General features: G+C 42.2%; 1 protein-coding gene across 2 annotated transcripts in view; it reads right to left on the bottom strand.

The window, feature by feature from the left end:
• LOC106573702 (cadherin-13-like) overlaps positions 1 to 23256 on the bottom strand; it is a 706604-nt gene that overhangs the window by 478304 nt on the left and 205044 nt on the right. For both annotated transcript variants that reach the window (XM_014148993.2, XM_014148994.2), the window contains exon 3: positions 791 to 1002. In XM_014148993.2, the coding sequence (XP_014004468.1) occupies positions 791 to 1002 (212 nt within the window). The remainder of the gene's footprint in view (positions 1 to 790; positions 1003 to 23256) is intronic.

The raw sequence follows: 23256 nt of genomic DNA, 5'->3' as shown, positions 1-23256 counted from the left end.
CATTACTCATGAGGAAATCTTCTCTACCTACTCACACACAGAATGGAAATTACTAATTCACTTATGTCCTCCCAGACCTGCCAAAGATATACTAGTGGACTGGCTAACTAAATAAATGATGGGAAAGGCAAAAACAAATGAAGGCAGTGTGATGCATGGAGATGAAGAGAGAGAGCTGCTCATTAGGCCACGAGTCAGAGAAACGACACCAGCGGGACACCTGGGCAGGGAGCAGGAAAGAACAATGATTGGAGGAGAGATAACAGAATATCTAAGATGGCCCTGGAAAATGTTTTAATCAAGTTGGCAGCACTAGTGCTGGCCTGGAGGGTGGGGACTGGAACAGGCTAGAAGGTAAGAGGAGGGGGTAATGAATGGAGTGGGCCTATATGAATACTGTGAAGTTGATTCATTTGGTTTTATAGATTTTTGGACAAAAATCAAGTACCTGTATTTGTTACTTTGAACAAAGATGTAAAAAGCAGTAGGCACAGTGGGCCTTTCTATAAACAGTACTTGCATGACAAAAATAAGATGGAGGTAATATCACAGTAATTTCATCAACCACCAGCTCTCCAAACCCAAATTAAGTCCACTCATCCCAGCGGGAGGAAGTCACTCTAAATACATGCATATTGTAGATGAATACAATGAAAAGACACAAGGTTGTAATTTAAAAAACGATGACCTCTGACCCTCAACAACATGTTGTTGGTACTAAATGCTGAATAGTGACAATTATCAGCATCTCTCATGGTAAGAGATATCCATTGGACAGCTAGTGACTCACCCTGAGTGTTTGGGGAGACCGGGGTAGAGCTCCTACAATGTCCACCTGTGCCATGTCCTCAGCATGCTCATTGACACCATGGATGAACATGACGGTGCCGCTGTCCATCACGTCCCGTCTGGCCACCAGGTTCATCTCCTCATCAACTTGGAAGTCTGGGTGGGACACCTCGAACGCCATGCCCTTGTTCCCCACACAGTCATCAAATAACACTGGGGGGAGAGAGAGAAAGAGGAATAAAATGCCACAGCTGTTACCAACACTGTTTAGACAGCTTTGCTAGATGGTTGTCCCTTCAAATATCTTTATTGAGTTCCTGTGCATCACAGGGACTCTCTCTAATCTACATGTGCTGTCTCTGATAAGTAGCAGTCTCTTCCAGGGTTCAGTGATCCCTACGCGTGAACAACGTCACATGAATGACACCTGCCATGGTAGCTATTCAAATTAGCTAACCTTTGGCTCCCTCTGTCAATTACAAATACACACATGGACAGATACATATACACACATCCACATCTGCTAATGCTGTACCTACTACTCCTTATACATAAGTATGTGATACTGTGCTGAGTGTGAATGTTTGCTTTCAGTTCGTTTTTTTTATCGCTTTGGTGCAAGTTTCATAAGTATGTGGTAAATTTTCACAATGCTTAGTACAAAACTCAAAACAGATAATCAAAAAGTAAGTTGTTTCAAAACTAAGCACATTTTCAATTGACTTGAAGTACAACACACAAAATCATTCAGTCTTTCATTCAGTCTTTCATCTAGAAATACATGGTTCACATTGCAATACATGTTCATATATTACTTTTGATATGATTGTGTTCTCACTCGTTAAAGGCCCAGTGCAGTCAAAAACATGATTTTTCTGTGTTTTATATATATTTCCACACAATGTGGTTGGAATAATACTGTGAAGATTATGCTAATGTCATTTTAGTATAAAAGATGTTTGAAAAGACCACCTGAACATGTCTACCTGTTTTGGTAGTGCCTGGTGACATCAGTTAATAGACCAATAAGAAAGAGTGTTCAAAACCTCTCTGCCAATAACAGCTAATTTTTGGTTTTCCCCTCCCCACTAAGACCACTCCCAGACTGCCCTAGCAAATGTTTTGAATATTTAATCGCTATTTGTGATTTTATGATGCCTGTGCTGGTTGAATAATATTTTGATGTGGGGGCGCCGTCCTCAAACAATCGCATGCCATGCTTTCACTTTAAAGCCTATTGTAAATCGGACAATGCAGTTAAATGAACAATACTTTAAGCTTTTAACCGATATAAGACACTTGTATGTACCTAAATGTTTAATATCCATCATTTTTATGATTATTTATTTGATTTGCGCGCCCTCCAATTTCACCGGAAGTTGATGACAGGTGTCCCGCTGGTGGGACGCCTAGCCCTAATTTTAAACTAATAGCAAAATATACAAGATACACATTTCAAAACTGTTCTTTTTGAAGTGCTGGTTAGAAAGAATAGTAGATGGTAAATATCATTTTCCATACAGTATTCGAATAAACGTGATATGCACAATTTTTTATTATTATTTATATCCAATGGCAGGATGTGAGCATGTTGTGAAATATGTCAGTCTTACAGTTTCATTATCCTTATACAGCACATACGTAGGACAAGTCATCATAATTGGGGTATTGTAAAGCAGTTGGCTACTGTAAAAATGTAGCACGCTGTTGTATGCCATTTCTGCCCAACCCAGCATTGTACGAGATCATCATTTCTACATGACTTGTCAACTGATACAGTATCGCCTGTCTTTTTGCTGAAATTCATCAGCTTTCGTAATATATAACACAGGTATTTCAGTAGTGCATTGTAAACTACACCATAATTCCAAATGGTAGCACATAGTATGTGACTCTTTCCACTTAGTCCTATTGAAACACACTGGCTGATGGAGAATAATGATTTAGTATTTACAGCCACATAGGATATGGTTTTATTGATGTCAAATTGATACATTTATGAGGTAAAATATAGAAATTGACAGCGTTCAGTATTTATCAAAATATATACACTGAGTGTACAAAACATTAAGAACACCTTCCCAATATTGTGTTGCACCCTTTGCCCTCAGAAAAGCCTAAATTCATCGGGGCATGGACTCCACAAGGTGTCAAAAGTGTTCCACAGAGATGCTGGCCCATGTTGACTCCAATGTTTCCCACAGTTGTGTTAAGTTGGCTGGATTTGTTTTGGGTGGTGGACCATTCTTGATACACACGGAAAACTGATGATCATGAAAAACCCAGCAGCGTTGCAGATCTTGATATAAACCAGTGCACCTGGCACCTACTACCATACCCCGTTCAAAGGCACTTAAATCTTTTGTCTTGCCCATTCACCCTCTGAATTGCACACATAGACAATCCATGCCTCAATGGTCTCCTCCCCTTCATCTACACTGACTACAAAGGGAAAACCAGCTGCGAGCTGACCAGTGACGCGAGCCTACCAGACGAGTCAAATGCCTTTTATGCTCGCTTCGAGGCAAGCAACACTGAAGCATGCATGAGAGCACCAGCTGTTCCAGACGACTGTGTGATCACGCTCTTCGTAACCAATGTGAGCATGAACTTTAAACAGGTCAACATTCACAAGGCCGTAGGGCCAGAAGGATTACCAGGACGTGTACTCAGAGCATGTGCGGACCAACTGGCAAGTGTCTTCACTGACATTTTCAACCTCTCCCTGACCGAGTCTGTACTACCAACATGTTTCAAGCAGACCATCATAGTCCCTGTGCCCCAGAAAGCGAAGTTAACCTGCCTGAATGACTTCCACCCCATAGCACTCACATCAGTAGCCATGACGTGCTTTGAAATGCTGGTCATGGCTCACATCAACACCATCATCCCAGAAACCCTAGACCCACTCCAATTCGCATACCACCCCAACAGATCTACAGATGCAATCTCAATCGCACTCCACACTGCCCTTTCCTACCTGGACAAAAGGAACACCTATGTGAGAATGCTGTTATTTGACTACAGCTCAGCGTATAACACCATAGTGCCCACAAAGCTCATCAGTAAGCTAAGGACCCTGGGACTAAATACCTCCATCTGCAACTGGATTCTGGACTTCCTGAAGGGCCGCCCCCAGGTGGTAAATGTGGGCCAATCGACGGCAGAGACCGTCCTAGAGACATTAATGACACTCAGGTGTGTCCTATTACACATTATGATTTCCCTGTTGAAAGAGGTGTGTTTTCTGATTTCCTTTGCAGAAGCTTGAATTGTTTACCGTGTGCGTTTGTTTCCTGAGTGAGTTAAGACTTTGTGTTTGTTGTTTTTTTCCAGTGTACTGTGATCCTGCGGCTACTGTTTATCAGTAAAGTATTTATGTTTATCCTTAACCACTGATTCCTCGTCTGGTCTCTTCTCTGCACCTGGGTCCAACTGCACCAGGTCACAAAGACTGTGTGGCCAAGCACGACTCCAACACCATCACGTTTGCTGACGACAACAGTGGTAGGCCTGATCACCGGCAATGATGAAACAGCCTATAGGGAGGAAGTCAGACCTGGCAGTGTGGTGCCAGGACAACAACCTCTCCCTCAACGTGAGCAAGACAAAGGAGCTGATTGTGGACTTCCGGAAAAGGAGGACCGAACACACCCCCATTCACATCGGCGGGGCTATAGTGGAGCGGGTCGAGAGTATAAAGTTCCTTGGTGTCCACATCACCAACAAACTATCATGGTCCAAACAAGCCAAGTCAGTCGTGAAGAGGGCACTACAACACCTTTTCCCCCTCAGGAGACTGAAAAGATTTGACATTGGTCCCCAGAACCTCAAAAAGTTATAAAGCTGCACCATCGAGAGCATCCTGACCGGTTGCATCATCGCCTGGTATGGCAACTGCTCGGCATCCGACTGCAAGACGCTACAGAGGGTAGTGCGTAAGGCCCAGTACATCACTGGGACCAAGATTTCTGTCGTCCAGGACCTCTATACTTGGCGATGTTAGAGGAAGGCCCCCCCAAAAATTGTCAAAGACTCCAGTCAATCAAGTCATAGACTGTTCTTTTGCTACAGCGAAGAGAACATTTTCTAGCCCCAAGCCATAAGACTGCTGAACAATTAATCAAATGGCCACCCAGAATATTTACTTTGACACCCCCACCCCTTAGTTTCTACACTGCTGCTACTCGATGTTCATTATCTATGCATAGTCACCTCGACTTGATACCAGTACCCCGTTATATATTTTGTGTTACTTTACCAACAATGCAGTTAAAAAAAATAGAGTTAAGGGCTAGTAAGTAAGCATTTCACGGTCGTCGGCGCATGTGACAAGTAAAGTTTGATTTGATTGAAGTGGTTTTAACAAGTGACATCAATAAGGGATCTTAGCTTTCACCTGGTCAGTCATGGAAAGGTGTTCCTAATGTTTTGTTCACTATGTGTACATTAACTAGGCACTGTAATTGATAATCACTTAACCATTTGGTAAACCTATACAGTTTAAACTTGTGTCTAGTACAGATTCAGAACTACATAATGAAAATGTCTGTTTTTAAAGTATAAACATATTGTAGCAGGTTCAAGGGTGTGGGGTTTCCACGTCACCAAGTTCAATAACCAAAAACACACAAGGAGCACAGCTAGAATGCAAATGAGTAAATTATTAGGGAGTTTTGCACGCTGGGGAGAATACACCAACCATTTCACAATCCACAATCCGTTCTCGTTGTCCGTTCTGTTCTCTAGGTGTAATCCTAAAACTCAGGTCCTCAGCCAAACCGGTTCGGTACACAGTGGGGATAATCAGACCGCTATTTCTCCCTTCTCACACTCTCCATAAAATACACTTCCCTCTCCATTCTCTGCCCCTTTGTGCAGGCCATTTCCTCTTTTATCCCCAAGCACTCCCTGGCTTAATGATCAGGCTCGCATCGTTGGGGCAGGAAGTCTATATAAGGCTCGGTGGTGGAGCCAGCGGGCTGCAAGATATCTCCCTTCAATTATCACTCCCCTCACCTCTCCCTGTCGTCTGCCACAATATAAAGTATGATACCTATTGTAATGTACTATTATGATGATGACTATTATGATTTTACTTCACAGTAAATCTGATATTGACAAGATCAGATAAGTACTGTATGTAACACACATCCCCTATACAGTAAATATGTTTTCAAAATGAAGTTGCTGGGGTCTTTTAAATGGAGGGGATTCACACTACTTTTCTAAAATAGCATTGGTTAATACAGTAATGTAAAGATTATTGTTTATGTAGCAGGTGCTTTTATCTAAAGTGACAACAGTCAGTCCACACATTTTTGTATGTGACCCCAGCGGGAATTGAACCCACAACGCTGGTGTTGCTTGTGCCATGCTCTTACAAACTGAGCCACACAGGACCACTACAATATTTAAGTACCATTTACTGTAAAATACAGAACTGTAAAATACAATACATGATGACAATACAGATGGAAGGTGTATGATTGCCATCCCCATGAGTGTACCGCTCTCCTTCAGGCCATGGATGAGGCACGCAAAGACATCAATCAAACCAATGTCAGGCTTGGCTTCGCCATGCCAAAAGACTTTTCTGCAGGTGCATGAACAATAAAGACATTTACTGCGATGTCGATGAGAACTTACGGCCAAATGTTCAAGACAGGCTTGATGAAAACTAGTGCCTGTAAACGTAATGTATCTTTCATTAATTTGATTTGTTTAATTTGATTACAATACACCAATGTTATAATTATATCTGATCAATACATTTATTTGTGCATCAATGTTTGTGAAATATGTCTTTAATGATCACACCTTTGATCACACATGGGATAGAAATTATGGAAATGTTTATGGGTAGAGCAAGTGTATTGCCTAATGTGAAAACAGTGCAATGTACTGAAGTTTACAGTAGTGTAGCATATTACATTCAAAGGGCAATTTTTTTATATTTGTCTTGCATTTTTTGCTATTGAATTAACTGGAAAGATATCATTATGCTGTGTTTTGCTGATTAAATCAATGTTGTAATGGTATTTCACAGAAAACATATTTTGGACCAATGCTGTGTGGTGAAAGATGAATGTACAATAAAATGTTTTGAATGCAATACTTGCTGTGTTACCAGTTTGGAGTTTTGTACTAAGAGTTTTGAAAATTCACCACATACTTGTGATAATAACACCAAAGTGATTGAAAAACACTGTATTAGAGATCATTAATAGTTCAATCAGCATTTATCACCGTCATGTGCTTTGCCTCAATTTCCCTCCCCCTCCCTCATCATTCCCCACCCCTTACCATCACCATCCTCATGCTGCAATTCCATGTCTGTACAAGGAAATGGAGTGGTTAAAAAATTATTTTGTGTGTGTGTGTGTGTGTGTGTGTGTGTGTGTGTGTGTGTGTGTGTGTGTGTGTGTATATGCCGCCCTGGACACGTGTGTAAAAAGGCCTTTCTAGTCTGACTGAGAGAGATACCGGCACTCCACAATGGTTTATCCTCTCTGATCGTGTTGATCCTATCCTTATCTCGCTTTGCCACACTCCCCTCCTTGGCCCAACAAGGACCCTTCTCTCATCCACCCTGCCCCATTCCACTGTGAGGAGCCCTGGAGGGAGATGGTGGGGTGAAAAGACCTCCCTCCGGATTCTAGACTCTTTGACTTGTGAGAGTCATCACATTCTAGCTATTGGGGTGAAGAATAACTTATATAACACTTCATTATTACATGTTCTGATTCACTTTGAGATCATAATTGTTTGAAAAACATGATGATTTCTGGGATATACATGGCTTGATGATGTTTCCTGGAATCTGAGCGAGCAGCAGCTAGGGTATTAACAGCGCTATGTGCAAATGAGACCACTCCACCATAGAAGGAATCCACTGCTGCTTTAAGGAAAAGCCCTTTGCTTTAATGTCGGGACAATGTTCTAAATAATACATCCATAATGAATGAATTCCATGTTCTCTTCTTTTCTGTACATAACAGAAAGATCCTTAGCAGCGTATACTCTCTAGCCATTGGAATTCTTAAACTGAAGGACACTGTACATATCATATATGCATTCAGTTTATAACGGAGAGCCAGACTTTCAGAGTTTAAAGTTGGGCCCTTGGATGAAACTGACTCTCAAGTGACAAGAATGGGAAAACGCTCCTAGCTCATGAGTTTACCCAGGAAACAACCTATATTCCTGCTCTCAACAGCTTGTACTATACATGTACATGATGTACATGTACATGTACATCTGGTGGCACTTCCAGTAAACCTGGGCTTGATGCTAAGCTAATTGTAGTGTTGTACATTTCATGTTGAAAAACCCTCTTTAAAGGCCCAGTGCAGTCAAAATTCTGTTTTTTTCCCCCCTATGTTTTGTATCATATTGTACAACAGCTGATGAAACTAAGACTGTAAAAGTGTGCTGGTTGAAAATAAAATCTACACAGGACCTTCTAATCAGCAGGTTTTGCATGCGTAGAGTTTCTGCTTGCCCGGTGACATCACCAGGCAGTAAATTAGTTATTAGACCAATAACAAAGAGAGTTCCAAACCTCTCTGTTTTAATTCAGTATATACTTTGTAAAGTGAGGGGTTAAGAGGTTGGTAGGATCATCAACACACAATTGCTATCTGTAAATATGATTAAAAGCCAAATATGCATTCACACATGCACATACTCACACAGAGAGAGAAAGAGAAAGAGAGAGAAAGCCATGTATGCAGACTACACACACAAAACACACAGAGCTGTCCATGCAAACACCAGACACTATGATGTGCAGCGGGCCATAAAAGGCAGTTCTATATGGAGGGAGGCAGTGTTTTACAAGGAAGAGGCTGTGTGGAAGAAAATTAAACTAAACGCTCATAAATAATCCCTGATGGGTGACCAGACGACACACGCACACACACACACACACACACACACACACACACACACACACACACACACACACACACACACACACACACACACACACACACACACACACACACACACACCTAGCAGCCTAGCTGAGATTCCTACATGTTTCCTGTATGACAATGGAAAAACACTCTTTCTGGTCCAGGTAGCTTGTAAGAAACCTCCTTCTAACCCAGGCAGGCGGCTAGCAGTCCCACAGTGGGACGTGTTAGCAGGGCAGACTACGGCAGGTCTGGTGAGGAAGACAGTGAGCAGGGCCGGTTGGCACACTGTGACACTGACAGTACAGTGATATAAGGGACTGATGGACAGTTAGAGTTACATGGTGGTGTGTCTCATGTGAAGCGTTGGTCTGTTCTGGTACTCCCACTGATCACTGTGACACTAACAAGCTCACACTTGCCTGCCATCATCCCTGTCATTATAATTACTGTTATTATGAGAAACGGGGGGCACAGCAGAACACAATGGCTGTGTATCTATAATAACTGCTCTTTGCACATTTATTTCAATCCCTCTCTCTCTCTACCTCCCTCTCTCTCTTTTTTCTCTCTCTCTCCTCTGTCTCTTTCTCCCCTCTCTCTTTCTCCTCCTGTCTTAGTCTGTACTTAAAGTTGGGGGATCTGGGAATGCTGACATAATTACACCATTGCCTCTTGGCTGAGGACAGGAAATAAAAGAGATAGAAGGAAGTGTTTCTCAAACATAGATGAAACTTGTACCAGGCTCTCAGCAGTGTCTCTCTTCTCTTTGTTGTGTGAAGCTATGGAGTGCAAGCTGAACTAGGCCTCTCCTGCTCTCAGACTATACTCTCAACACCTCAGGACCATCTGAAATTGGAAAACCCTACAGTTAGTGCTGTGTGCCTACGAAACCAATAGGAATTAAATCTATCAAAGTAGTCGTTCAATGCACTTAACCTTTTCAACTCTGTAGTGGGGCCTTTTTATCGTTCTCTCCACCACAGCCACTTTAAATCCCCCTCTGGCCACAATCACACAGTCACTCTGGCTATGGACTGACAACACAGAGGAAAGGAAGAGAGGCAAGGCTTCCCCATGCTGGAGAAATGTGCAGTAGAGGTTGAGAGAGTCCACAATACAATCTCAAGGGAAACAAACTACTATTTATATATTCAACTATCATTGCTAATCCAAAGCATGACAGATGTGTTCATTTCATCCACATTTATTTCAATAACACACACAGCTCTTTACAGCCTGCAAATTGTGCAGGGAACAGTGTCAGAAATTTCAAAGGCAGTCAGCAAGTGTTTGATGGTATTCTAATGTTGTCAGTTTTGGGGGGATTTCAGCAGGAGCATGGCGGGCTGTGCTTTGATTTCAGGCAACAATGGCAGAAGGCCCCGTCGTCCTCCGAGAAGTGACTGAGTTTAAAGCACTGCACAACACGGATTAGCTGGCTAAAACCCCTCACTGAGGATGGTGTCACACAATTTGACATGAGTTCCTTTTAGGCCATAAAACCAATCATGGTAATATAAAATGCCTAGCTGTCCTCTCATGACTGGGCGTGGTCATTTAGCACACTGGAGCTAAGTAATATGGTATTACTGTATATCCACTGAAAATCCCGAAGGACTCCTTTAGAATAGAATTTACTGAGGTTCTTGCATACAGTAATACTTACAATTTGTGATTTTGGGAATTTCAGCCTGCAAAATTATTCAAATTAAACAACAGAGCTGGTCATGCAGCTAGTTACTGTAGATGTTCAATGCCATTTTAAATGTCAATAAATCATTTACAAACAAAATAGGTGGGCTCATTACATGTAAGTAATGACAAGTAATGTCAATTTATTTTGAAGCATTTTTCAATAGTCCAAAACAGTGTCCTATGCTTTAACAAATGGAGATGTAGTTGAATGTGATGCTTGACATTACTGTCTCCTTTCATCAAACAAGCATCCTGATCATTCAATGCGCTCTCTTGAAAGTATTACAGTTATGTTGTCTGAATCCTAAAAGGGTACGGAAACACCCCAACAAGTCTTTGAAATCAAAACAGGACGCTTCAGATGTGTAACCTTTTCTGCTTAGTTTTGATCGAGGGAAATGGGCTTTCATCTTACAACATGATCCACTCATATTTACTTTGGATTCCTTTTCATTGTCAGGCAAGAAATTTGATTTCTTTCTGTCAGGTATTAAGGTTTTTCTACTCAGTGTTTCTGCCTCCTAACTAAATGTCAAGACGCTATGATGGGGAGAGATGGGAATCTGAAGACTAATCTGAAAGGTGACAGTGTCTGCATCAGAGCTGATAGCGCAGTCCTACTAGAGTGTGCTCCACCTCAAAAGGCCTTGCAAAAACATGACACTAAGTAATCCGGCATGACAGCGCTGTGCTACTTCTGAAACTATTCAAACATAATTCCATATAATGCTAGACTTTCTTATTTGCAAGGAGCATTGTGTATAACACACCACAGCCTTTGAGAGGGAACAAGGCTGAGCTTCTCCTGTAAGCAGAACGCCCCAGGAAGCATTCACACCAGCATCTCACTTTTAGGATGACATTTAGAGAGCTGGAATCTGACTGGGGCTTTCAGACAAGTTCTACAAAAAAAGTAGAAGCAGCATGTCTTATTCCACATAAAATTCTCTCTCTCTTCCCCCCCTCTCTCTCTCTCTTTCTCTTTTTAATCTTTCTATTTCTAACACGCTCACTCTCTCCCAAATATGAAATATGGTCTATGAAGATTAGTTAAAACAGACGACTGATCTTAGTCTAGCTCTTGGGACTTACACACATTCTAAGCCAGGGAGCAGACCAGACAGACCTTAAGAAAATAAGTGCAACCTATTGAATAACACATCTGACTGGCACAAAATTACTATAATCAAGTTAAAGTCTCTCTGCTGTGCCTTTTACAGTACATCTCTCCATTGCACCTAGAGTAATCATATAGGAATGGACACAGATATTTCTTCTTATTGAAAGCATTACAGTTATGTTGTCTCTAATAAGATGGCACGGACAGATATTGCAGCTCTGCTTCTAGCTCCGAAGCAACTTTGCAATATTTTGTTTATTACAAATTAAATATTTGTCTGTTATTTCTTACATTATTAGCCCAGATTTGTTTTTGTGTTATTACATACAGCCAGAAAGAACTTTGGGATATCAGAGTGGTGGCAACTCACCAGCATTACGACCAGGAATAAGACTTTCCCGAATTGGATCCGTTGTTCGTACCCCCCAGGGCAATTGAACTTATTCCAGAGGCTGCTCCAAAACAACACCGGTGGAGAAGAGGTATTCGGAGTGGACTTCTAGTCGGACTCAGGAGGCGTGCACACCATCCACCGCTCCCGAGTGTATTACTCGCTAATGTTCAGTCTCTGGATAATAAAGTAGATGAGCTCAGGGCTAGGATCACCTTCCAGAGAGACATCAGGGATTGTAACATACTCTGTTTCACGGAAACATGTCTCTCTCGGGATATACTGTCCCAGTCCATAAAGCCAGCTGGGTTCTCAGTACATCGTGCAGACAGGAATAAAGAACTCTCTGGGAAGAAGAAAGGCGGGGGTGTATGTTTTATGATTAACTACTCATGGTGTAATTGTGATAACATACATAAACTCAAGTCCTTTTGTTCACCCAGACTAGAATACCTCACAATCAAATGCCGACCGTATTACCTACCAATAGAATTCTCTTTGGCTATAGACACAGCTGTGTATATTCCCCCACAAGTCGATACCACGACGGCCCTCAAAGAACTACGCTGGACGTTGTGCAAACTGGAAACCACATATCCTGAGGACATATTTATTGTAGCTGAGGATTTAACAAAGCAAATTTGAGGAAAACGCTATTGAAGTTCTACCAACACATTGGCTGTAGTACTTGCACTGGAAAAACATTGTACCATTGCAACTCAACATTTCGAAATGCCTACAGGGCCATCCCCCACCTTCCCTTCGGCAAATCTGATCACGACTCTATTTTGGACCTCCCATCCTATAGGCAGAAACTCAAATAGGAAGTACCCGTGCTAAGGTCTATTTAACGGTCGTCTGACCAATCAGAATTCAGGCTTCAAAATTGTTTTGATCACGCGGACTGGAATATGTTCCGGGTATCCCCTGAGAATAACATCAACAGACATGGTGACTGAGTTTATCAGGAAGTGTATAGGAGATGTTGTACACACTGTGACTGTTAAAGCCTACCTAAACCAGAAACTGTAGATAGATGGCAGCATTCGCACAAAACTGAGGGAGTGAACCACCATATTTAACCATGGCAAGGTGACTGGGAATATGGCAGAATACAAACAGTATAGTTATTCCCTCCGTAAGGCAATCAAACATGCAAAGCGTCAGTACAGAGACAAAGTGGAGTCACAATTCAACAGGTCAGACATGAAGAGTATGTGGCAGGGTCTACAGAAAATCACAGACTACAAAGGGAAAACCAGCCACGTCGCGGACACCAACGTCTTGCTTACGGACAAGCAAAACACCTTCTTTGCCCGCTTTGAGGATAACACAGTGTCACCGACGCGGCCCGCTACCAAGGACTGTGGGCTCTCCTTCTCCGTGGCCGATGTGAGTAAGACATTTAAGTGTGTTAACCCTCACAAGGCTGCCGGCCCAGATGACATCCCTAGCCGCGTCCTCAGAGCATGTGCAGACCAGCTGGCTGGAGTGTTTATGGACATATTCAATCTCTCTCTATCCCAGTCTGTTGTCCACACTTGCTTCGTGATCATATCATCTCTACCTTACCTGACACCCTAGACCAACTTCAATTTGCTTACTGCCCCAATAGATCCACAGACGATGCAATCGTCATCGCACTGCACACTGCCTTATCCAATCTGGACAAGAGGAATATCTATGTAAGACTGCTGTTCATTGACTATAGCTCAGCATTCAACACTATAGTACCCTCCAAGCTCATCATTAAGCTCGGGGATATGGGTCTGAACCCCGCCCTGTGCAACTGGGTCCTGAACTTCCTGACGGGTCACCCCCAGCTGGTGAAGGTTGGAAACAACACCTCTAATTCGCTGATCCTCAACACAGGGGCCCCACAAGGGTGTGTGCTCAGCCCCCTCCTACACTCCCTGTCCACCCATGACTGCATGGCCACGCATACCACCAACTCAATCATCAAGTTTGCAGATGACACAACAGTACTAGGCCTGATTACCAACAATGATGAGACAGCCAACAGGGAGGAGGTGAGGGCCCTGGGAGAGTGGTGCTAGTAAAACAACCTCTCACTCAAAGTCAACAAAACAAAGGAGCAGATTGTGGACTTCAGGAAACAGCAGATGGAGCACGCCCTATCCACATCAACGGGACCGCAGTGGAGAATGTGGAAACCTTCAAGTTCCTCAGCATACACATCACTGACCATCTGAAATGGTCCACCCACACAGACAGACAGTTTCCACCCACACAAATGGTCCAACCACACAGACAGTATCACCGCCTGGTATGGCAACTGCACCGCCCATAACTGCAGGACTCTCCAGAGGGTGGTGTGGTCTGCCCAATGCATCACCAGGGGCAAATCACCTGCACTCCAGGAATACCTACAGCACCCGATGTCACAGGAAGGCCAAAAAGATCATCAAGGACATCAACCACCCAAGCCACAGCCTGTTCACCCCGTTATCATCCAGAAGGCGAGGTCACTACAGGTGCATCAAAGCTGCCCTACGTAGACTTCCTAGTTAAATAAAGCTTGAAGAAAAAAATCACTGGCCACTTTAACACTGGAACACTAAATCCAATCAAATCAAATTGTATTGGTTACATAAACGTGATTAGCAGATGTTATTGTGGGTGAAGTGAAATGCTTGGTTTCTAGATCTGATAGTGCAGTAATATCTAACAAGTAATATCTAACAAATTACACAGCAAATACACAACACACACAAATCTAAGTAGGAATGAATTCAGACTATATAAAATTGAAGTTGGAAGTTTACATGCACTTAGGTTGGAGTCATTAAAACTCTTTTTTTCAACCACTCCACAAATGTCTTATTAACAGACTATAGTTTTGGCAAGTCGGTTAGGACATCTACAGTACTTTGTGCATGACACAAGTCATTTTTCCAACAATCGTTTACAGACAGACTATTTCACTTATAATTCACTGCATCACAATTCCAGTGGGTCAGAAGTGTACATACACTAAGTCGACTGTGCCTTTAAACAGCTTGGAAAATTCCCGAAAATGATGTCATGGCTTTAGAAGCTTCTGATAGGCTAATTGACATAATTTGAGTCAATTGGAGGTGTATCTGTGGATTTATTTCAAGGCCTACCTTCAAACTCAGTGCCTCTTTGCTTGACATCATGGGAAACTCAAAAAAAATCTGCCAAGACCTCAGAAAAAAATATTGTAGACATCTACAAGTCTGATTCATCCTTGGGAGCAATTTCCAAATGCCTGAAAGCACCAACTTCATCTGTACAAACAAGAGTACGCAAGTATAAACACCATGGGACAACGCAGCCATCATACCGCTCAGGAATCAGACGCATTCTGTCTCCTAGAGATGATCGTACTTTGTTGTGAAAAGTGCAAATCAATCCCAGAACAACAGCAAAGGACCTTGTGAAGATGCTGGAGGAAACAGGTACAAAAGTATCTATATCCACAGTAAAATGAGTCCAATATCGACATAACCTGAAAGTCCGCTCAGCAAGGAAGAAGCCACTGCTCCAAAACCGCCGGTTTGCAATTGCACATGGGGACAAAGATCATACTTTTTGCAGAAATGTCCTCTGTTCTGATTAAACAAAAATAGAACTGTTTGGCCATAATGACCATTGTTATGTTTGGAGGAAAAAGGGGGAGGCTTGCAAGCCAAAGAACACCATCCCAACCGTGAAGCACAGGGGTGGCAGCATCATGTTGTGGGGGTGCTTTGCTGCAGGCGGGAATGGTGCACTTCACAAAACAGATGGCATCATGAGGCAGGAAAATTAATATGTGGATATATTGATGCAACATCTCAAGACATCAGTCAGGAAGTTAAAGCTTGGTCGCAAATGGGTCTTCCAAATGGACAATGACCCCAAGCATACTTCCAAAGTTGTGGCAAAATGGCTTAAGGACAACAAAGTCAAGGTATTGAAGTGGCCATCACAAATCTCTGACCTCAATCCTATAGAAAATTTGCAGGCAGAATTGAGAAAGCGTGTGCGAGCAAGGAGGCCTACAAACCTAACTCAGTTACACCAGCTGTGTCAGGAGGAATGGGCCAAAATTCACCCAACTTATTGCGGGAAGCTTGTGGAAGGCTACCCGAAATATTTGACCCAAGTTAAACAATTTAAAGGCAATGCAACCAAATACTAATTGAGTGTATGAAAACTTCTGACCCACTGGGAATGTGATGAAAGAAATAAAAGCTGGAATAAATCATCCTCTCTGCTATTATCCTGACATTTCACATTCTTAAAATAAATTAGTGATCCTAACTGACCTAAAACGGGGAAATTTTACTAGGATTAAATGTCAGGAATTGTGACTAAAATTAAATGTATTTGGCTAAGGTCTATGTAAACTTCCGACTTCAACTGTATGGACGAGTGTTGTCACAATGGAACGGACTGAGATAGCGTAGAATAGTATAGAATTGTCACGCTCTTACCTAGGAGAGCTGTTTTTTCTCTGTTTAGTTAGGTCAGGGTGTGATAGGTGGTTGGGCATTCTATGTTTTGTTTTCTATGTTTTGGCCGGGTATGGTTTCCAATCAGAGGCAGCTGTCTATCGTTGTCTCTGATTGGAAGCCATACTTAGGCAGCCTGTTTTTCCCTTTGTTTTCGTGGGTAGTTGCTTTCTGTTTAGTTTGTAAACCTGACGGAACTGTTGGCTGTCATTTGGTTATTTTGTAGTGTTCGTTTCCATTGAAATATATAACGATGAGCACTCTACACGCTGCGCCTTGGTCTCCTCTATATGACGCCCACAACAAGAATACACTATATACATATGAGTTGGGTAATAAAATATATGTAAACATTATTAAGTGACTAAGATACCTTAGAATAGAATACAAAATATACATATGAGATATATATATATAGACACTAGTGACTTTAATTATGTTTAAATACTGCTTTACTCATCTCATCTCATACTATATTCTATTTTACTGTATTTTGGTCAATGCCACTCCCACATTGCTCAATCTAATTTTTACATATTTCTTATTTCCAATCTTTTACTTTTAGATTTGTGTGTATTGTTGTGAATTGTTAGATACTACTGCACTGTTGGAGCTAGGAACACAAGCATTTCACTACACCCGCAATAACATCTGCTAAATATGTGTATGTGACCAATACAATTTGATTTGATTTATTTAAAATTAGCATACCCACATTCACACTCACACACACGCATGCACACACATTTTATCCGATGATGACTTCCACTTACTTCTGAGTTAACCTGTTGGGTCTAGGGGGCAGCATTTGCACGTCTGGATAAAAAAAATGTACCCGATTTAATCTGCTTACTAATCCTACCCAGTAACTAGAATATGCATATACTTATTATATATGGATAGAAAACACTCTAAAGTTTCTAAAACTGTTTGAATGGTGTCTGTGAGTATAACAGAACTCATTTGGCAGGCAAAACCCTGAGACATTTTCTGACAGGAAGTGGATACCTGATGTGTTGTATTGACTTTAAACCTATCCCATTGAAAAACACAGGGGCTTAGGAATATTTTGGCACTTCCTATTGCTTCCACTAGATGTCACCAGCCTTTACAAAGTGTTTTGAGTCTTCTGGAGGGAGATCTGACCGAACAAGAGCCATGGAACGATGATGTCCCATTAGACACCTGGCGCGCGAGTTCATGTTGGGTACCCTCGTTCCAATACGTTATAAAAGAGTATGCATTCGTCCACCTTGAATATTATTCATGTTCTGGTTAAAAAAGGCCCTAATGATTTATGCTATACAACGTTTGACATGTTTGAACGAACGGAAATATATTTTTTCCCCTCGTTCATGACGAGAAGTCCGGCTGGCTTACATCATGTGCTAACGAGACGGAGATTTTTGGACATAAATGATGAGCTTTTTTGAACAAAACTACATTCGTTATGGACCTGTGATACCTGGAAGTGACATCTGATGAAGAGAATCAAAGGTAATGGATTATTTACATAGTATTTTCGATTTTAGATCTCCCCAACATGACGTCTAGTCTGTATCGCAACGCGTATTTTTCTGGGCGCAGTGCTCAGATTATTGCAAAGTGTGATTTCCCAGTAAGGTTATTTTTAAATCTGGCAAGTTGATTGAGTTCAAGAGATGTAAATCTATAATTCTTTAAATGACAATATAATATTTTACCAATGTTTTCTAATTTTAATTATTTAATTTGTGACGCTGACTTGACTGCCGGTTATTGGAGGGAAACGATTTCCTCAACATCAATGCCATAGTAAAACGCTGTTTTTGGATATAAATATGAACTTGATAGAACTAAAAATGCATGCATTGTCTAACATAATGTCCTAGGAGTGTCATCTGATGGAGATTGTAAAAGGTTAGTGCATCATTTTAGCTGGTTTTATGGTTTTGGTGACCCTGTCTTTGACTTGACAAAACATTACACACAACTCTTGTAAATGTACTGTCCTAACATACTCTAAATTTATGCTTTCGCCGTAAAACCTTTTTGAAATCGTAAAACGTGGTTAGATTAAGGAGATGTTTATCTTTCAAATGGTGTAAAATAGTTGTATTTTTGAAAAATTTGAATTTTGACATTTATTTGGATTCAAATTTGCCGCTCTTGAAATGCACCTGCTGTTGATGGAGTGCACCACGGGTGGCACGCTAGCGTCCCACCTAGCCCCAAGAGGTTATTAACAGTGAATTCTTTGGTGACTGTAGAGTCCAATCTGAGATCCACAAACTTTATTGCAGGTGGGGCAATGTGCAGTCTGTGTTGGCAGGCGCATGGTTGTATGTCTCCTGAGCTGTTTTCGCTGCTTCTTTGTACTCTTCTCTTCCTCTGTAAGCCAGGTGGAAAACTCAGCAGCATCGTTCTCCAGGTCTGTTGGTTTGATTTTGCACTTCTTCAACAATGTTTTCAACTGGTCCTTGTATCGCTTCATCTATCCTCTAGACAGCCGGCTAAGGTGTAGCTGGCCATACAGGATCTTCTGCGGCAAGCGCTCCTGAAACAAACATTCTAATGACATGCCCAAGCCAGCGCTGTGCTGGCAGCATGTGCTAAAGGCATCGTATGTGGAATCGCACAAGCTGCTTGTTGGGGCAACTGTAAGTGACCCAGGCTTCACAGCTGTAAAGAAGTGAGGTTATCCAAGCGGCTTGATAGACGGCGACTTTGCTGTGGAGGTGGAGATCCCTGTTTTGGAAGACCCTGCATCTGAGATTCCTGAAGGCAGCTGACCCTTGCTTGATCCTGTTTTGAATTCTGAGGTTGATGCTGCAGTCCTCTGAGTGGATGCTGCCCAGGTATTTAAAACGGGACTATTGCCAGTGATTTGTGTTCAATGGTGAAGACAGGCATGGTGGGTGGAGGGTTGGATCTCCATTGACAGACCACTTGGTGTTGATAGATAGTCCCATCCAGCTATAGACACTCACCACCATTACAAGGATGGACTGAAAGTCTTCCGGAGTGTGGGCCACAAGAATAACAGTCATCAGCATACTCAAATAAAATACAACAGGTGTAGACCTTACAGTGAAATGCTTACTTACAAGCCCTTAACCAACAATGCAGGATTTAAGAAAAAAAGTGTTAAGTAAAAAATAAGAAGTAAAAGTAACAAATATTTAAATAGCAGCAGTAAAGTAACAATAGTGAGGCTATATACAGGGGGTGCCGGTACGGTCTTGCATTCGGAGACCGAGCAGTTACCATACCAGGCAGTGATGCAACCAGTCAGGATGCTCTCGATGGTGCAGCTGTAGAACTGTTTGAGGATCAGATGACCCGTGCTAAATCTTTTCAGTCTCCTGAGGGGGAATAGGCTTTGTCGTGCCCTCTTCACGACTGCCTTAGTATATTTGGACCATGATAGATTGTTGGTGATTTGCACACAAATGATCTTGAAGCGCTCATCCTGCTCTACTACAGCCCCGTCGATGAGAATGGGTGCGTGCACTGTCCTTCTTTTCCTGTAGTCTACGATCATCTGCAGGTCAAGAACCCACTCATTCAAAATGTTGGTGGTTGCTTGGAGCCTCCTGATGTTGAATAGGTTTCCATCCAGCCTGAAAACCACTGCTACCCTGCTTCTGTCCTCAAGCTACTTGTGGAAAAGCTGGGTGACACATAGGAGGAAGATATTGTAGAGTACAGGTGAAAGCACACAACCCTGCCTCACACCGGTGCTTTTTCCAAAGGGCACTGACTCCTGCCTTCCTATGGCCACCCGAGCCATCATCCCATCATGGAACTGGAAAAGGATGTTAACAAATTTGACTGGACAGTCAACTTTGAGTAGAATGCCCATGGTAGTTCCCTGCTCGCAGTGTCGAAGGCCTGGGAGAGGTCGACAAAGGCCATGAAAAGGTCCTGGAGTTGCTGTGCCGTGAACATGTTGACCGTACTCCTCTTCTTTCTGAAGCTGCATGGTGACTCTAGCAGCATTTCCTCTGTGATCTTGTTCACCAGCCTGTGTAGCATCACCTTGGCCAGGACCTTGCCGGCAACAGCCAGAAGGGATATCCCAAGGCTGTTGCCGCAGATGGACCCTTGTTCTTATAGATGGTGACAATGTTTGCATCCCGCTGTTGGGAGACGATCTCCCAATCCCAAACCTCAGTGATGTTCTGGTGAAGAAGTAACCTCCGTTCTTAAGTAGCTCTGTTGGGATGCTGTCAGCACCAGGAGTTTTGTTGCTCTTGAGGGAACGGATAGCTTAACCTCTTGGAAGGTTGGCGAATGGTTGAGGCCTTGAATGGGTGGAAGGACAGGCAGTTCTTCCAGGATGGAGTGGTCTGTAGGAGAATGCTGATTGAGTAGTGCTTCAAAGTGTTCAGCCCACCTCATCAGGATCTGTTTTTGGTCTTTCAAGAGAGTCAGAGCATCAGCATGATGGAATGACTTCTAGGGCCATAGATAGCTTTAGCTGAGTTGTAGAAATTCTGCGTGTAAACTCATCAAAAAAAGAAACATCCCCTTTTCAAGACCCTTTCAAAGATAATTCGTAAAAATCCAAATAACTTCACAGATCGTCATTGTAAAGGGTTTACACACTGGTTCCCATGCTTATTCAATGAACCATAAACAATGAATGAACATGCACCTGTGGAACGGTCGTTAAGACACGGTCATTAAGACACAGATGGTAGGCAATTAAGGTCACAGTTATGAAAACTTAGGACACTAAAGAGGCCTTTCAACTGACTCTGAAAAACACCAAAAGAAAGATGCCCAGGGTCCCTGCTCATTTGCGTTAACGTACCTTAGGCATGCTGCAAGGAGGCATGAGGACTGCAGATCGTCAAAGGACATTAGTGTCAGAATGTCTCACTATGACGTAGTCGATTAGGTATCACTGTTTGGAGCGTGGTTGCATCCATGATGTTTTATATTTGTTCTTCTGCAGTAACAAGGTATTGAAGATGAGATCATGCTCGGCACAGAGTTAGCAGTCTCATGATGTTCTCATTGACCTGGCCAACACCATGCTTCCCCAGCACTTCACTCCATTTCCTGTTGGTCTGTCCCGCCATAGAGTTGAAGTCACCCAGCAGAAAGATCGAGTCATTCCTGGGGATGTGGTGAAGGGTCTCATCTAGTGACTGGTAGAAGCAGTCCTTTGCCTCATTTTCAGATGGTAACATTGGTGCATATGCACACCCACATTCACACACACACACACACACACACACACACACACACACACACACACACACACACACACACACACACACACACTCATAACTTTAGGACGAGTGTTTCGCAGAGGTGGGAGCAGGGGGGATTCATCACACAGTACATATCTACTTTATTGTCCAACTGACTACACAGACAAACTACAAGTACACTTAACTTTTTCATAATTGACAGCCTCAGACAGAATGTCCTCTCATCTACAGTTAAAGGTCAGCCATGCATGCTAACTGGTCTATTAAATGTGTTTGTCACCTTGGGATACGCACTGCATTCCAACTAACTCAACCGCATCGAAGTGAAGATGATTATTCTTTCTGGATGATTGTCCCCTCTGATGTCATTCCAACAAGAGACGTCAATTCTTTACTATGCAAACCACAATGAGATTTCACAGTTTGCATTATGTAATATGACTATGTAATTACCATGTAAATACATGGTTTTAGAGACACTGAATGAAGTGGGACCGACAGCATCTTGTGGACTATCAAAGACAAATGCTTAAGCGTGTAGAGAACCAGCCTGCATCAGCCTGCCCTTACATACATACACACACACACACAGGCCTGGCACGTGGGCTGCCAGAGAAGTGGGCTGTGTGGCACGTCATATGCACAGAAGCTTTTATTTTTTATCTGAGATGAACATGATGCTGTGCTGTTCTAATGAGCCACACTCGAGTTCTAACGTTGTGTAGAGGTTAATTGCTTTGTCTCATGACTACAGCAAGCTTTTATTTCATTTCAAACTGCAAATATGAAACTGCAAATTGTTTGTTTTTTTGTAAGGGAAGAGCATACTTGACAGCATTGAGGGTGCTTATTGGTAAAACACACTAGAGCACTATGCAGGCTGAGGCTACAACAATATAGCTAACAGTCTTTGAAACTCTAAGGCTGAGGTTTTGAGATTTTCTAGACAAAAATAACACCATGCTATTTTCCCTAATCCATTTCTCCTGCCTTCCACACATACACTATCGCTCTCTATCTCACATTCACACCATTAACAACAAACTAATATGAGCCTGGAATGAGTCATTGCTCCTCTGTATTCTAGCAGACTCATATTGAACTTGAATCCCTATAATAGGTCAGGTGACAGGAGACTAATTACAACACTCAGTGGCTTTCTCAAAGTGCACTTACAGATACAATAATAATGAAATACATTTACTCAGAATATAAAACTATATTTGTAAACACACATGCATATTTTCATACCTGTGTGATGAATTACAAAACTGGGTCAGTTATACTGTAAGCTCAGAATTCCACAAATGTCATGTTTTTGTTAACAATCAACAGTATAAATAGCAAATTAATCTATAGACTGATGTTATTCCAGTATTTCCCCTCAGAAATGCTTTTATTGAGACAAAATAATTATGCACGCATCATAGCAGATACTGGATGTCATCCATTACACCATCTAAATGAGTGATGGTGAGCACAGAAAACACCATAGAGTGGCATTATGTTTGACCTGATTACTACTACAGGGACATTGTAAATGCCCAGGAAATGGCCAGGAACCAGGTGTGCAAAGTTTCATTACATCAGGCTTGGGTCGGCCTCTGCTTGCTACCCAAATGTGCATTTAGGGCAAGAGAGGAGAGTGGTGTGT

Source organism: Salmo salar, chromosome ssa16 (genome assembly GCF_905237065.1).
Source record: "Salmo salar chromosome ssa16, Ssal_v3.1, whole genome shotgun sequence".
In the NCBI taxonomy this organism is placed as follows: domain Eukaryota; kingdom Metazoa; phylum Chordata; class Actinopteri; order Salmoniformes; family Salmonidae; genus Salmo; species Salmo salar.
Note: the sequence above shows the minus strand (reverse complement) of the source record. Positions and strands in the feature narration are given on the sequence as shown.